The sequence below is a fragment of the Colossoma macropomum genome, unplaced genomic scaffold (assembly GCF_904425465.1).
Source record: "Colossoma macropomum unplaced genomic scaffold, Colossoma_macropomum, whole genome shotgun sequence".
Taxonomy (NCBI): domain Eukaryota; kingdom Metazoa; phylum Chordata; class Actinopteri; order Characiformes; family Serrasalmidae; genus Colossoma; species Colossoma macropomum.
Window position 1 is genome coordinate 16,610,355 of NW_023494798.1, and position 16,943 is coordinate 16,627,297.

General features: G+C 39.5%; 1 protein-coding gene across 2 annotated transcripts in view; it reads left to right on the forward strand.

Annotated features, from left to right (window-relative positions):
* btbd11b (BTB (POZ) domain containing 11b) overlaps nucleotides 1–13,052 on the forward strand; it is an 82,618-nt gene extending 69,566 nt beyond the window's left edge. Inside the window, exons 8-17 of one of the 2 annotated variants that reach the window (XM_036585327.1) lie at nucleotides 117–210; nucleotides 438–573; nucleotides 1,597–1,817; nucleotides 3,360–3,538; nucleotides 8,176–8,281; nucleotides 8,748–8,850; nucleotides 9,220–9,301; nucleotides 9,702–9,770; nucleotides 9,888–10,001; nucleotides 10,574–13,052. In XM_036585327.1, coding sequence (XP_036441220.1) covers nucleotides 117–210; nucleotides 438–573; nucleotides 1,597–1,817; nucleotides 3,360–3,538; nucleotides 8,176–8,281; nucleotides 8,748–8,850; nucleotides 9,220–9,301; nucleotides 9,702–9,770; nucleotides 9,888–10,001; nucleotides 10,574–10,783 — 1,314 coding nt within the window. In that variant the 3' untranslated portion in view covers nucleotides 10,784–13,052. The remainder of the gene's footprint in view (nucleotides 1–116; nucleotides 211–437; nucleotides 574–1,596; nucleotides 1,818–3,359; nucleotides 3,539–8,175; nucleotides 8,282–8,747; nucleotides 8,851–9,219; nucleotides 9,302–9,701; nucleotides 9,771–9,887; nucleotides 10,002–10,573) is intronic. The other variant, XM_036585328.1, reaches the window with a different exon arrangement.
* The last annotated feature ends 3,891 nt before the right edge of the window (nucleotides 13,053–16,943 follow it).

Here is a 16,943-nt window from a genome sequence, read left to right on the forward strand (position 1 = left end):
TCATTTCACATTTTTTCATTTTTTCTTTCTTCACATTCTTTCCTCTCTGTCTATCTCTCTTTCTCTCTTCCTCTGTCTCTAATCTCTCTCTCTCTCTCTCTCTCTCTCTCTCTCAGTTGCTGCTGGATGCCAGAGCGAATGTAGAGGGCTCCCTGCAGGATGGTATGGAGAACTACACAGAGACTCCTCTGCAGTTAGCCGCTGCTGCAGGTGAGCGAACACTGAGGCTCACTTTACTTGATTTATATGTGCACATTATTTTAAAATCAATAAAACATATTATAGCAACACAGTCATTGCCAGAAGTAAGTAAACAGCAAGACAACGTAGTGTTGTGGATGAAAACCATGTACATTTGAATCTAGTGAATTCAGTGCATGTTATTTTCAGTGTGTAGAGAGATGAAGTGTGACTGCAGTGTCTGTGTGTGTGTATAGGGAACTCTGAGCTGGTCAGTTTGCTGCTGGAGAGAGGAGCTGACCCTATGGTGGGAACCATGTACCGCAACGGCATCTCCACAACTCCACATGGTGAAATGAACTCCTTCAGCCTGGCCGCGGCACATGGGCACAGGTAACACACACACACACACACACACACACACAAAATCTAAGTCTTATAACACAGAGTGACGTGCTTCGGTTCATGGCCACAACTATCCATGAGGACACCGAGGTCCAGACCTTTGTAGTTTCAGAAGGTTTTTTCATCTCCTTTTGTGAGATTTGATGTGGAAACAGTGCTGTTCTGACAATGCAAAAGCTTACTCAGGGGAGTAGCCATGGATATTACAAGACTACCCAACCAAATGGGGACATGTATGGGGAATGTTTATTCAGCTGCATTTTTTAAGAAAATAGAAACTGATTTGTTTTCTATGAGTGCTGTATTATGACCAGTCAAGACCATTACACAATCCGCCAAGCTCTGCCTTATTTTCTCAGCCCTCCAATCACTGCTTATCAGCCATTGCTGTCTGTCATTGCCTCAAGCTTTCAGTTTGTTATCATGCTGTTCTGCTACACTACTCAAAGTGGCTTTGACTTCTTGATATGTTCCAGTATGCAGGACATATACAGTAGGCTAACATACAACATAGCAATGATAAAAATGTAAGAGTTTATGAGTAATTAAGAAATTATGCTTGTAAAATGCAAACCTCATGGTTTCTTTTCTATTCTGACTACTTATAATGTTGCTAGCTAAATCAGCATGCTTTAGCCTAATTTCTGTAGCTGCTCAGTTTAGGCTCCATGGCTACATTAGCAATTAGATGAGATTAAAGTTGTATTGTGGTACCTACCCATAACATACAACAGCACGCATGAGTGTGTTCACTCTTCACTAGCATATTATTGGTGTAGTATCATGTAACACAATTAAGAAATGAACAGGTACATTTAGATGTATTGTCTCCTTAACTATATGAGTGTCCTATAAAATAACAAACTAGTATTTCACTGTAAAATAAATATTATAAATATACAGTCATTTTTACAGTGGTTAAATTTTCCTTCTCCTGTAAAATTACAGTTTCAAACACAACAGTTTTTTTTTCTAATCACAGCTAATGATATTCCTCCTTGTTCTGATCAGGAACGTGTTTCACCAGCTGCTAACTCAGTCTGAGAAGGGAAAGGGGGACGTCTTGTCTCTGGAGGAAATCCTGGCTGAGGGCTCAGATGTGGGAGAGAGAAGCTCTCTGCAGATGGAGGCCTCCCGCACTGGAAAGGCCAAACTCAAAGCCTTGAGAGAGGCCATGTACCACAGCTCGGAACATGGATATGTGGACATCACACTGGACGTACGCAGCCTAGGTTAGTACCAGCGCTTTTTATGATTTTTTTTTTCACTATATTAAGTGCAGCAAATAAACAGTAATTGTGCATTAAAATGTGCAGAAGTGTGTTCTCTCTAGAGGATGTGTTAATTTATTCAAATCAACAAAACATGTCATTTCACCAGGGGTGACAAAAACCTTTGCTCACGACTCTATATGATTGCACACATCACACATATACTGGAGTATATGTGATTACACATTATTACAATGCATTATCGCTTCAGTCAGTACTGGTTTAGTTTAGTGTCTTAATGTTCGTATCACTGGCCTCAATTCCAATTTATTGCTCAGATCCGCTCAGATTATTATTGCTTAGATTTTCTACCGATTTGTGTTTGTAAGCGATTTGTATCGGTCATCAGTGTAAACAAACCTCTTGCCCTTAAAGGACCTGTGTACCGACATTTTAGCATAATGCTGGTATCTGCTGACATGCTGCCAACACTGGATGATGATGACAGTGATAGGCATATGTGTAGTGAATAGTGATGCTAAAAAACACATCATTTCTGATCTAAATATTAGGGCTGGACAGTGTAACAATATATCGTTATCATGATAAGTTGTGTCACAATACAGTATGCTTTCCTGAACATATTGTGCTTATCTTCAGGACTTGTAGAACACTGAACAACTGCCTGTTTCATTAAAAAGAGAGCAAAATTAGTCCTGTTTAACTGGATTTAGTCCAACATAGCATGCCAAATATTGAATAAAAGTAATTGTATTCACAGTTTTTGATAGTATTATTTGGAACTGGTAATTTTCTTCTCAGTTCCAACTGAGCAGATGTCTGGGAAAAAAAAAAAAGTGATATATTTTGTATCGTGAAAATGTCTTGAAGTATTGCAATATTAGATTTTTGCCATGCTGGCCACCTCTACTAAATATTCTTGCTTTCAAACGTATTCAAACTAGGACCACATACAAAAGTGTTTCAAATCAGATTTGGAAAGATCAGAATTTTTATGTTCACACTGCTCTGAATGTGATTTCACTTCAGCCCTGTAATGTGGGGGTGTGAATTTCTGACCTCACATTGATTTAATCCTATCATGATTATAATTCTTTAGGAAAAGATTCATTACGTCATGAAACCTGAAATTTCACCATAATTCAGCTTGAATAAATCATTTTGATTTGATTCTAAATTATTTTTAAAAATATTCTTAATTTATAAATGTGACTGGAGGAACTGTTTACACTGTTGACCATACAAAACAAAATACATAATAAAAATACATCACTTTGGACATATAGTGGTGGAAGATTTCCTGAGAATTTTATCTTAGCCAAAATCTGAGCAAGAACTTTATTTATTGAATATTGTTATGCTTGATTTTAATCAGTTACAACATTCAGTGTGTTCGAAACACCACCTTCATTTATGCACTTCTACTGTAATGTGAATACACAGTTCTACTTTACAAGAGAACATTTTTGCAAAGTGAAACATTCTGACACTTGTCACAAATATGTTGCATTAAACCTGTAATTTTGTGTGTGTGTGAGACAGGAGTGCCTTGGACGCTGCACACCTGGCTGGAGTCTTTGCGGACATGTTTCCTGCAGCACAGGCGGCCGCTTATCCAGGGCCTGCTGAAAGAGTTCAGTTGCATCGACGAGGAGGAGTACACAGAGGAGCTCATCACACATGGCCTGCCCCTCATGTTCCAGATCCTTCGAGCCAGCAAGGTCCACCCCAACCTGCACTTTCCACACAAACACACACACACATAGCCCACACAGCCCACTCAGCCCACACACAACACGATGAAGCACATTTCTTATTACTTGGTTTTAGGGACAGTAGTGTAGTCAGTATAGAGAAGATTCTGAGCCCAATCTTAAAGCAATCAGAAAGTGAAAAAACATAAAAAGAAAGCTACAAATGATAAAGTGCCAAACTGATAGGCAAAACCTTCATTGCGTTGTTCTGAGGTCACTTAATCTCCAAATCACTTAATCTCTAAATATAGACCCATTCCAAATATGATGCCTGCAACACGTTCCAAAAAAGTTCTGACAGGTGCATGTTTACAACTGTGTTACATCACCTTTAACTTTTTAACAACACTTAATGCAAGTCTTCAGTTGCGCAACCATATTAGGCCTTGTTTTTTGCACTTTTTTACTGAGAGACAGGTAGGCCAGTCTAAAGCTCACACTCTCTGATTGTGCTTATACAGATTGTTTCTTGGCATTGTTATGTCTAAAAGGCAGCATGTGTTGCTCAAATAAGTGTATATATCTTTTTGTTAATGGTGCTTTCACAGATGTGCAAGTCACCCAGCAAAACACCCCATACCTGTTTTAGACCTTTACACTGGTAACAATATGAATAGTGCTTTTCTTCTTTGGTCCAAATAACACAACGTCCATTTTTTTCCGTAAACAATCTGAAAGGTTGACTCGTCAGACCAAAATACATGTTTCCAGTGTGTATCAGTGCTTTTCAGAGGAGCCTGAACCCAGAGAAGTCTGCAGTGTTTCTGGACATTTTTAGTACAGTCTTAACTTGCATTTGTAAATGCAGCAATGCATGACAGTCATTGACAACGCATTATCAGAGTATGCCGGTGCCCATCTTTTGCTGATATTGTGGCAGCTGCCACTTGCTCTGGATTGCTTAATGGGCTTTAGATGCATGTTATGCAAAATTATGTTGCATGCCCTGCTTTCCCCTCCTTGAAAGGGCATTTGTGGCTGTAATTGTTGTTTGTTAGTTTAAGGTGTGTATGTGCTGTTTGTGCTATTCTGCTGGGCTGTGGTGAGATAATGGAGGTTTGTGTGCCTAGGAGAAATCGTATGGCTAGGAGTGACCTGCCTGCTTTGCCCGCCCATGTAGTGTGTGCCTTTTCTGCTTGTGTAAATAAAAGAGCACTTCTTATGGCAGAAATAATGGCCTCTCCTGTTTCTTGTTCTATGCTGATGCCACAATATTGTGAATCATTGAAGAACTTGTTCTTAGTTGTCTAACAGTTGGAATATTTGCTGAAGTATTTTTGGCAAAGGGCAAGCCTTGACACATCCTTGCTCATAAAAGATTAGGCCTTTTTTGGATGCTTTTTTATACTCAAGCATGATTACATGACTGTTTTTTGAACATTTAACATGTTCCTAGTCTTAAATTGCCCCATTCCAACTTTTTTTGTTTAGCTGCAATAACTAAGTTCAGATTACAAGCAAATTTAATTAAAAAAAAAATACAATTTACTTTATCCTGTATGGAGATTTCAGAAAATTCTGGGCCCTCGATTGTGTTTATTGAAGGTATTGCTTTTCAGTTTTGGCATGAAAGTAATTTGTGCATTCTTCCTTAGGCAAAAGGCAGTAACTGTTATGACTAAAATCGGGTGCCTGAGGATCAGCTTTGTCTTGTGACAAAAGTTCTGTGCTCTGTTTCAAAGAAAACAGAGCGTGATTCACAAAATCGGTACCACAACAGAACTCTAAAGCTGTTTCTCTCAGTTTCACTGCTGGCATACATGCTGTTCTCTACTTTGAAGGACAGTTTTGCATATCACATTTTTTGCTTTAAGATTTGGCTCACAGTCTTCTCCATCAGCCAGTGACCTGTTAGACTTTCTAATGGGGAGATTGCTGGGATGCATCGCTGCATTATGTAACAGTGTGAGCTTTGCTTTGACACTGAGTGGATCTCTCTCACATGCGCGCTCTCCCACCTGTCTCATGGCCCATTCCTCCTGCCAGCCCTGGCTGTGTGTAGAGGAGATGAGATGCATGCCAGGCAGCAGAGGCACATTCACTTCTCTCTGTCCTCCAGCGGAGAAACTCTGAGAAACTCATAAACCTGACGTTCCAATCACCCTGACCGCCAGCCTGAGCCTCTACAAATCACCTGCTGTCAGAAACATGGCTGATCTCCCTCTCTGTTCCTCTCTCTTTCTCTCTTTCTCACACACTCAACTGGCAGCAAGGGCTTGTGTGGTTGGATCTGTATTGTGTGTGTGTGTGTGTGTGTGTGTGTGTGGTAAAGCCACTGAACCTTATTTCAGTTCTGCAGTGATGACTGATGACTGATGTACTCTGTCATACCTTCACTAATGATGCATGTCAGAGAGCTGTACCTATCACCAGAGAGAGGTAGACTTGAGTGTGCGTGTGTGTGCGCATGTTGGTTTTTGTACATTTTCAGGACAAAAGTATTCTGCCTGTATCCAAAGAAAAACTATAAGCCTAGAACATCAGAACCAAGGTCCGACTGATAATGAGAATTTTGTGGCCTCTACCAACGGGGCCAAACATTCTGATAGCTAAGAATATTTTCGTTATACTTCCAGATTTATATTTTAGATTTAAATTTCATATAAATAGTTTTAATTAAACTGTGCTTTACTGACTGATTAATGATTGTCACTTCTCAATTGTCACAGTTCTTAAACTCAAATAAGCAGCAGAAGCGCACAGTCTTGAATAAATTGAAGTGAATAAATAAAGCAATTCCACTGCTCTACAGCCCAGTGCTGGGGATGTTATACCCCTCTAGTCCACAGGTTCCCAACCCTGGTCCTGGAGCACCCCCTGCCTTGTACAATTTAGTGTTTTCCTGCTCTAACACACCCAGTTCTATTCAGGAAGCGAGTGTTAATGCACTGCTTATTTGGTTTAGATGTGCTGGAAGCAATGGAAAGATGAAAATGTGCAGGGCAGGGTGTAATCTAGGACCAGAGATAGGATGCTCTTGTCGATGCTTAATACTGCCTGTGGTAACCTTAGGCTTATGTGTGACTGCTGCAGAGCGTCCCACTCTATTGGCCAGGGGAGTCAAACTCAACCACTAAATGGGCCATATTAAAAAATCTCAACAAATCCGTGGGCCAGAGAACACCTGTATTTTTATTGCTATAACCCAAGCTGACCATTGTTTATTCAAAATACGCAGAAACCTCAACAGAAAAATATAGACACTTGTAGTAGACATTGAAATATTACATGAATACTTGAAATATTCAAAATTAAATGGCCCCACGAGCTCAGTCTTTTAAACCTACCTATTTGCTTGAACTAGATGCATTTTTTCTTTATTGCAAGCATTTTTTCTTTTGGAGTGCACATTACATTGCAGTGCATGCTGAGGACTATTGTGCAGTGCATTGTGAAATGGGCTAAGATTAATAGAAAATTAAAATAATTTTGCAGGCTGGATAAGATTGTGCCTTGTGTTTGACACAGGGGCTATTGGCAGTGCTTTTCTGTAGAGATTTTAAAAAGTGAATTGAGCTCCTCTGTCAGCAATATGTGCACAGTCTGGATAATGTAAAATTTTCATTTATTTACTTTCTAGTCTTAATGCCCATTATATTACAAGTTATGAATTTTTCAGTGTGGAGGGTGGGGGGGCAGGGAACATATTTAACAGAATGTCTCCAGCAAAAGTATAATATCAAATCAGAATTTGTTTGACCACTGTTTACTTTTTTGCACCCTTCTGCAACTTTAATTATTTTTCCAAATAATGAGTTACAGCTGTGTGCTCCCAACAAAACTGTTCCTAAAGCTGTCACTAATATTATATTCCCCATCAAACAGACACTAACATTTACACAAGCAACTATCCAAACAAAGCTTAGCTGCATTGCACATTTCTTTCTTTTGTGCATCTAAAATGGTGAAATGAGATATTTCCAAAGCAATTAGATATAATATAATCAGAAAATTCAGCCAACTTCTAAGACTGGAAATATCCCATAGGATAGGGCCAAAAGTGGGCACGACAAATACTGAAAAATGTAATATTATATTTAGTTGTTGAGGCTTCTCTGTAATTTTCTATCAAATATATGCTTTCTGCTTTTTCTGACACTGAAAAACAAATAACTTGTACTTGGCAGTTTTGATTGGAAATTAAGTATATAAAAGGGTGGATGCTGACTTTGGCACAGCAGTATATAATGTATGCATGACCCTGAGTCCTGACATTGTCTGAAAACAAACCCGTGTGCGCATGTGCGGGCATGTTCTGACAGCAGGTGATTTCACAGCAGTGCAGAAGAGGCACTCAGAGTGAAAGAAACGTCATGTTGATGAGGAGCTCCTCACAGCTTCTCTGATGAGTCACAGTACAGAAAGAGCAATTCAGCAGAGGATTTGGTCTACCCATGTTCCACCCACCCATACAAAAGAGAGCTGCTCCAGAAGGCACTTCATCAATCAAAATAACATTAAAATCCCCTCTCATCTGCATTCCGACTCTCCACTGGGTTCACATGCTCACGCCCCTGCAGCACTTGTGTTTGCTGCAGCATCAGTGAAGCACTTGTGGGCAGTATTTGTGATGTTCATGTTTGTGATGTTTGTTTGTTTTGCAGAATGAGGTGATCAGTCAGCAGCTGGCTGTGATCTTCACTCAGTGCTATGGACCTTACCCCATTCCTAAACTGACGGAGATCAAGAAGAAACAGACCTCCAGGCTGGGTGTGTTATGCCTTACACAACTTAAAAACGTTTTTTAGATGTTCAGTCCTTTATACTGAGTACACCTACACCTAGTCTGCCATGAAGGTGCATTTTGTAGGTTTACAGTTACTGACTGTACCAGCACAATTCTGTGTCTTCTAAAGTGGCCATTAAGTTTGTTTTCATTTCCCACCTAATGTCCTTTAGTTGTCCTGAACTCATTGAGACTAGCTCTGTGAAAAATGATGTGCTAGTGCAAACTCTCCTCATAAGGTTCACATGCAGTTCCAGCAAACGCATCCATGCTGTTCTCTTTTGTTTGGATGAAGAAGCATAGCCGCATCTCTCAAATTAGACCTTCTCTGCCATCTAGTGTACAATGGCAGTGCATTTTCAACAATGCATTTTATTTCAGTTTATGCAGTTTGTAAGTTTATGGAATTAATTGCTTATGAATCTTTCCTGTGGTATGTTTATGTACTAGATCCCCACTTCCTGAACAATAAGGAGATGTCAGATGTGACCTTCCTGGTGGAGGGAAAGCCATTCTATGCTCATAAAGTTCTGCTCTTCACCGCCTCCAACAGGTGAGACAGTGCACTGCACTCACAGTCAGAGTTAGTCTGCAATCAAGTGCAATCAGCTCCACAATGCTTATATACCAAAACAAGTGCTTTTACTGGGCAAATAATTTAAACACTGCATTTAAGTACAGAATTACCTCTGCACTGTGATTCTGTTTGGGACACCAATAAAATTATTTAGAGATTACACAATGCTTCTCTGTTTCTTTGACATCATGTCTGTCTTTCTTTCCTTAAAGATTTAAATCCCAACAAGCAAACAGACCTCCAACACAGAACATCTGCACTGAAATCAGCAATGTGAAATATAATAAATTTCAGGTGTTCTCTGGGTCTTTGACAATGTGTCTCTTTGTCTTTCTTTCCTCAAAGGTTTAAATCCCTACTAGCAAACAGACCTCCAACAGAGAACACTTGCATTGAAATCAGCAATGTGAAATATAATGTTTTTCAGGTGCGTAGATGTTGTTCTCCACAGACGATTCATAAAATCGATCCACACAATAAGACTTTACATTTGACTGCTAATTTATACACCGATAAGCCAAAACACTATGACACCTAATGTACTATAAGACCTTTGAAGTTGCCCTGTAGTATCTGGGTCTTCCTGCCTGCCCATTTCTCCCACATCCAACATATGGACTATGAGAACCGACTGTTCACCTACCATCTTATATATCCTAGACCTTGGCAAGCACTGTTGTTACGAGATATCCAAGACCTTGGCATGCACCTTTGTTACGCGATAATAGCGCTATTCACTTCATCTGTGAGTGGTCATAATGTTTTGGCTCATTGGTCTATATGTAGTAGGTGATGATCACTACTTAATAGCAAGCATTTTGTTACAGCTGGTGATGCAGTACCTGTACTGTGGTGGAACAGATTCTCTACACATTAGGAACACCGAGATTATGGATGTAAGGCCTGTTAAACTGCAAGACTGTCAATCAACTATCTCAAGCATGGAAAATCATTATCAGTAGAGGATGATACATGTGAGCTTATGACTGAGTGTGTATCCTCCTCTCCCTCAGCTCTTGTCTGCTGCTAAGTTCTTCCAACTGGAGGCACTACAGAGGCACTGCGAGATCATCTGTTCCAAGAACATCAACACTGAAACCTGTGTGGAGATCTACAACCACGCTAAAGTAAAAGTTCTTTCTCACTGGTAGACTGCAGTTTCCAGTTTATCATTGTAGGTTTACAGTCCCTGAATGTAGACCATCTGTTACTATGTCAGCCACCGTCTACCCCATCAGTCAGGGGAAAGAGACCACCATAGGACCACTGCAGACCAGTTATTATTTGGGTGGTAGAGCATTCTCAGGACAGCAGTGACACTTACATTGTAGTGGCATTGTAGTGGGTGCTGGATGAATGTATCAGATGCAGCATCATCATCTTTTTTAATTGATGGATGAGGTAGAGGGAGGCTGATAAATCTCAGCAAGAGATAGTCAGTAACTGTGAATCTACAAAACTGCACCAATATTATAGGTGTTTCAAATGGTCACAATGTAGGGAGTAGGTAGAGATTTAATTGGGCCTGAAATTTTGGTCCAAACCAGGATGCAGCCTGAAACTGCCCCGAACTCGAGAAGATTCTGTCCGAATGTGACCTGAACCAGTGCTGAAAAAACATATATTTTTAATGATAGTGCTAGTCAAATTACACCTCCGTTGATTTGCTGTTTTATTTCCCGCACACTTTTCTCCACAGTTCCTAGAGGCACCTGAACTCTCATCCTACATTGAAGGCTACTTCCTGAAGAACATGGTGGTGCTGATCGAGTTGGAGCCATTCAAGCAGCTGCTCTATGACACCCCGGTGGACAGCATGGGCAATGACGTCCTGCAGGACCTGGAGAAGACTCTGGCCACACGCATTCACTCCATTCACTTGTCCTCTTCCAAGGGATCCATTGTTTGAGACTGTCATGTAGCTGCTTTGAAGCATCAGAAGCTCATGGCCCAGAGTACACACTTTGTCCAGTGCTAGAACAGCACAGGCTTAGTGTGCATTCCATCCAGTAGCATAGCAGTACTTGCTAAGTGCACTTCATCTAAGAGAGCAGCTGTGTTAGGCCTTTCCAAAGGGAGCATTTCAATGGGAGGTCATCATATGTGCGATGCAAGACAGCCATAAAGCATCATCGATTTTTTTTGCCATTGTCATTTATTTCAGATCTGCTCACAATAAATAATGCCTCTGTGACATATGCCACATACAGTACATTTACAAATGATGTCGGATTATGTTAAAAACAAAATGCTGAGCTGAGAGCTGTAGAAAAATCTTTGATGTATAATGAAAATCATTGTTTAGGCATTAGTTTTTCTTCCAAAGAGGCAGCTGTTTGCAGCAAGAGTGGCCTCAGTGGTCATCCTGGATGTGTTGCACAATGGAAAAAAGTAATGCACTGAATTGACTTAATTTAAATGTGTATATCATTTCCACATGAATAAAATATATTCCATCAACATAACTATTGCCAAAAGTAAGCTGTCTATGAGGACCTCCTAACTCAATTTTTTCTGTTTTTTAATTTTTTTAGACTCGCATTGTGTGAGCATGCAAATGAGCGAGTAGAAATTGTCTAAAATTACTTGGAATAATAGGTTATTGCATTAACTTCCATTAAACATTATCATAACTTTTTTCCTTCTTGTGTAAAATTACCCCTCTGGTTGTCTTACCACAGCAACATTTCTTTATGAGGAAATGATGAACACCTTTAAATCAAGTAAATTAAATTCATCACTTTTTTTCAGTGCAGTCCGAGTTCTGCCAACTGCAAAGATGCACGCAAACACAGTAATAGCAAATGAAGTTTTAACAGGTTGCCCAGTTCTAGTAGATTCAGCTATGGTGAGAGAAAAACAGCTTCTCACGCTGGACAATCTATTGCAGATGTTCCGTGGCCTGCCTGGCTCACACGCTTGCTTACACTCAGCCATAGGTTGTGAAAGTGACACTGATACTGCCTTTATCATCACACACTGTATAGCAGGAAAGAAAAATATTATATATGGCCACATGTAAATATACAGTGTAAATCTCTCATATGGAGAGCTATCTCCACCTGTAAGTATATGTACATAACACAGATCTTCATTTACGGCCCCTCTCACAGTGTATGTAAAATGTTCTTTAAATCCGCTAACAGTTGTAAATGTGCAGATGCATGTAACTATTTTTATGTTTGTTTTTTTTTTATTTCTTTTATTGATCTCGAGCTCTTTTATGTGCACTGAAAAAGTAATGCATTAAATTGACTTGAGTCAAATGTTGACATCATTAACACATGAATAAAATACAGTATATATCCGAAAGTTTGTAGACACCTGTTCTAATTAATGGATTAGCTGCATGTGAGCGATGGCCAATTCTAAGCGTCAGCTAGAGGGGTATAAAGAGTTGGACTGTGGAGCAGTGGAACCATGTTCTACACCATCCAATACCTTTGGGATGAGCTGGAGTGGCATTAGTGATTCAGAACTCTTCATTCAACATCACTACCTGACCTCAGTAATGCTCTTGTGGCTGAATGCAATCAAGTCCTTACAACAATGTTCCACCATTTAGTATAAAGTACTCAGAGGAGTGGAGGTTGTCACTGCAGCAAAGGAGGAACAAACATCCTATTAATACTCTTGATGTCAGAAGAAACATTGGAGTGTCAGGTGTCTACAAACCTTTAGACACTTAAGGCCAGTTCCCTGGACAAGGGTGAAGCCTAGTCCTGGACTACACAGGATTATGAATGGAGATTCTGCATTGAAAGGAAAGTATAGTCCATGGCTAGGCTTAATCCCTTTTTGGGAAACCATCCCACAGAGAATGTCACAGCAGCAGATTCATAGCCAAAAGTACTGAAAGGCATAAATGTGTGGTTGTAATATATTTTATTTATGTACAATTGACATACATATTTGACTCAAGTCTGCTGAGTGCATTACCCTTTTCAGTGTGGGACTATTTTTGTGTTAGGAAAAAAAAAGAGAAAGAATATTATTATCAGCATGAGGTTGAAGAGTTGTAGCTGTAAATGTATTTGCTCCTGATGAGAGCTGTTGAGGATGACTGACTCAGTATGTGCCTGCAGTATGTTCTGATGTGTTCCGGCGTGTCTCTTATCATGACGTTTGTGCAACTGCGTAAATCCCTCTGTGACTAAATTTGTTTTCTTTATAAAGATTAATACAAAAAAACATTGTTCTCTTAAATTATTTTGAGCATTTCAGTATCTGAACTCAGACTTTCAACCTTTTTATTTATTTATTTATTTATTTATGCATGCATGCATGCAGAGCGAAGTGCCCTGGACTGCTTAGCTGATCCTCTCCTTTTTTGCTTTATGGGAAATGGCTGGTTGTGATAGCTGGGTGCACCTTGCCTGCAGTGCTTTCGTGGGCAAGCCAGGTTTAATCGCACCAAACCAGACATTTGTGTCAAGGACGTTACCCAGAGCAGTGCCCATTTTCAAACACGGCTTTATTACTGTAGCACTTTCACACTGCGACAAACGAATTCACTTTATCTATTCTCAGATTTGCATAGTGCCCTCAGCAGCAATTACTATGAAAGCTACACATTTCTGATATCTTTTATAGAAGACAAGTACAAATTAAGTCAACTTACTGTCTGCATCACAGTCACAAGGTACATTTTTATAAATAAAGGCGTCAAAAAGGGCTCTTTGGAGCACTTTTCAATGGATGTTTTTTGAAGAACTATCAATTGAGGGGTTCTTTAGGGCAGTGGTTCTCAAACCAATCCTTAGGCATCCCTATATGGTCCATATTTTTGCTCTCTATGTGTTGGGGGGTGGGATTGAGTAAAAATGTGGATCATGTAGGGGCCTTGAGCACTGGTTTGGGGAATCAAAAAGAACAGTGGGCCTTATTCACCAACCGAACAAATTTCTTCCTAAACCCCATTTACGAAGTTTTCACAAAGATTTACCAATGTCTTTTTCTTATGTGGGATTTGTTCCTTAAGAACAGAGTCTATGCACTCTCAAGAGCTCAAAGGTGCAAACAGTTATGCAGTTTAAGAGCATGTCACAAATTTAGGAAAAACAGGAAGATAGTGGTGAATGAAACCCATTGCTCCAAAGAAGCTTATTTGGCACCTGTAGTGTAGCTACACTGCTGGTCAAATTACATGTTTTGTTGATTTTCTAAGCAAAAATAAGTTTAACACATCCTCTCCTGGGAATTTAGTGCACAATTATGATTTATTTGCAGAGTTAAACACACTGAAAGAAAACGTAAGATATAAAATTTACTGTAACTTTTTCACAGGCCACACATTGTTTGTTTTTTTCCAATGTCAAATATTCAGCAAATAAACAGTAATTGTACATGAAGTGCAGAAATGTGTTCCCTATAGAGGATGTGTAATTATTTTCACTTAGAAAATCAACAAAAAATGTAATTTGATCCAGACTTTTGCATATGAGTGAGTAAGGCCCTGTCCCAATTGGCACACTGGCAATCTTGCGGTTCTCTTTTGTGGGTGTCTGCAAGGAATGTGAGGCTGTAAGGTTTCCCATTTGACATTATGGGCTTCAAAGAGTGCTCTTGACTGCCCTTTGTGCACTCTTAGTGCGCCCTTTATCAAAGCCAGTGTCAGTGTGTACTTCCAGTTGGTCTACTAATCGGAGTGAATGGGATTGTTTGAATCGCATATTAATGTTGAATTTAACATATTGGTAAAAAAACATAAAATGTGATCTGTGCAAATGTTATGGCACAATTTATATTTTAGGTTGTATTTTTTCCAATATGTTAAGCTCAACAAATAAATTGAAATTATGCATTTTTCCAATCAGGGCATTGAGTTGCATGCTTGTAATCCGTATAGAGCCACTGTAAATAAGCAAATTAGCTAATTTAAAAATGTATGGTCGACAATGCAGGTACATGCACGATCGATAATGCCAAGTACGGTAGATTCATAGCATGTACATCACTCTAGTCTGTTCCAGATGCATGCTTTCATCCCAAACAACCCTGAAGACTCTTACCCTGTACAACGCACACATTGCTGACATCACCAAAGTGCTGACTTTGAGGAGGACTTCAAGACTTAGGGTGCCACTTAGGACAGGCACGAGCATGAAGTGGAGTGAGGTGAGGAAGCATTAAAGATGAAAGGATGAAAGAGTCTGAGCAGAGAGGGGTACGAGGCAGAGAAACAGAGAGAGGATTTGTGGCAGCTGTGGAGAACAAGGAGATACATTGTTCCCTGCATTGCTGGAAGTGAGGACACAGGGTTAATCCACTCCACACCAGTGAGAGCCACAATACTACAATACATTCTTCTTACATCATCTCTGTGTTGGCAACTTCAAGAGGAACTGTGGCAGCACATAACAGGCTGAAATGAGCTTTGTTGTCCTTTGGCAAGTGTAGGGGAGATACAGTGTGCACAATCATAAAAATGAGTGTTAATTACATATACTGTATCGGGTCAAAAGAACACAGGTTTCTAACAAATTGTGCAATTAGTGCAAATATTTAAGTTCTATAAGTTTTAACGCTAGTTGTGTAGAATGGTTGTATTGAAAGTAACACAAGATTTGTTGTCCTTAACTGAACAAACATATGAAAAGAGAATGTATGTCTATGCATGGCAGGGTAAATCCCTTAAGTTCTGCGTTCTCTGAACTAGAAGTCTAGAAGCCTAGAAACAGGACTGGAAACAGGTTTTCTACTTTTATCAAGCAAAATTATTTCACCATTCAGGCAGACAATTCTATTTCATTCAGCATCAATTTTTGAAATTTTGAAAAAGTATCTGCCAGATTATTTGTCCAGAAAAGGCTTGAATAATTGCTCTTCTTACAGCAAATACATAATGAGAACAGATGAGAAACACTAGATATACTGCTTATATTAAAGATGTTTGCCAAGATATGTTTTGCAGTCATTGGTTCACTTGGCAAACACTGATACTAATGCCACTGTACTTCACTGGGACATCAAATTTGCTCTCTCTCTCTCTCTCTCTCTCTCTCTCTCTCTTCTCTCTCTCTCTGTATGCTGCATGTTGAGCAAGCAGAGGAATGTGGAAGGGGGAGACAGAGGGAGTTCCAAAGGTAACCATGGATACCACCATTCAAGGACAATACTGAACTGGAACTGTACTGCTGTAAAAGCATGTGAGTGGAAGACACCCTAACTCAAAAAAGACAGTAAAACAACACACACTGGCTCATACACACAAACGACAGATCATAGAATCATAGAACATCACTGTTTTTTTTCTCTCATCGGGACTCAGTCTACCAAAACTAAACTCTCTACCAAGGCAGCACCAGGGAAAAGGACACAGACTGAGGTGGACCCTGCTTTAGATGAAGTCACGTGAAACGCGCTGTGGCAGCGTGGAACATGTGAGTGAGCTTACTGCCACTGCTCAGGACATTTCTAAAGCCTTGTAGGACAGCCAGCCATACTGGGCTGTTTGTTCTCCACTGTGTGGCCAGGAAGGTGGGGGGTTGGCAGCAGACAGTAAAGGGAAACACCCCTTTGAATTTTTATTCACAAGGTTCCAGTGTAATTAATTAATAAATAAATAAATAAATAAATAATAATAATAATAATAATAATAATCCTTTATATGGTACACTCTTAAAATGATGGTTCTTCAGGGGTTCTTTAGTAAAGAAAATGGTTCTGTATAGAACCATGAACACTCAAAGAACCTTTTGGATGACTAAAGTGTTCTTTAGATTGATGGAGAATGTGTTGTATATTGTTGTATATTGTTCTATATGGTACCTGTTTGAGGGTTCTATATAGCACCACAAATGGTTCTTCTATTTTTACGATGTCAAGTTTGTAATAATAGAAGAACCCTTTTTGGTGCTATGTAGAATGCTTTTCCAAAAGGTATGATCTAGAACCATCCACAGCACATTCTCCATGTATCTGAAGAACCACTTTCACAATGCATAGAGCCCCTTAATCATGCAAAGGGTTCTCTGAGAGTTCATGGTTCTATATAGAACCATTTTCTTTATTAAAGAACCCTTGAAGAACCATCATTTTTAAGTGTGTACTTTTAAAGCAATTTTATA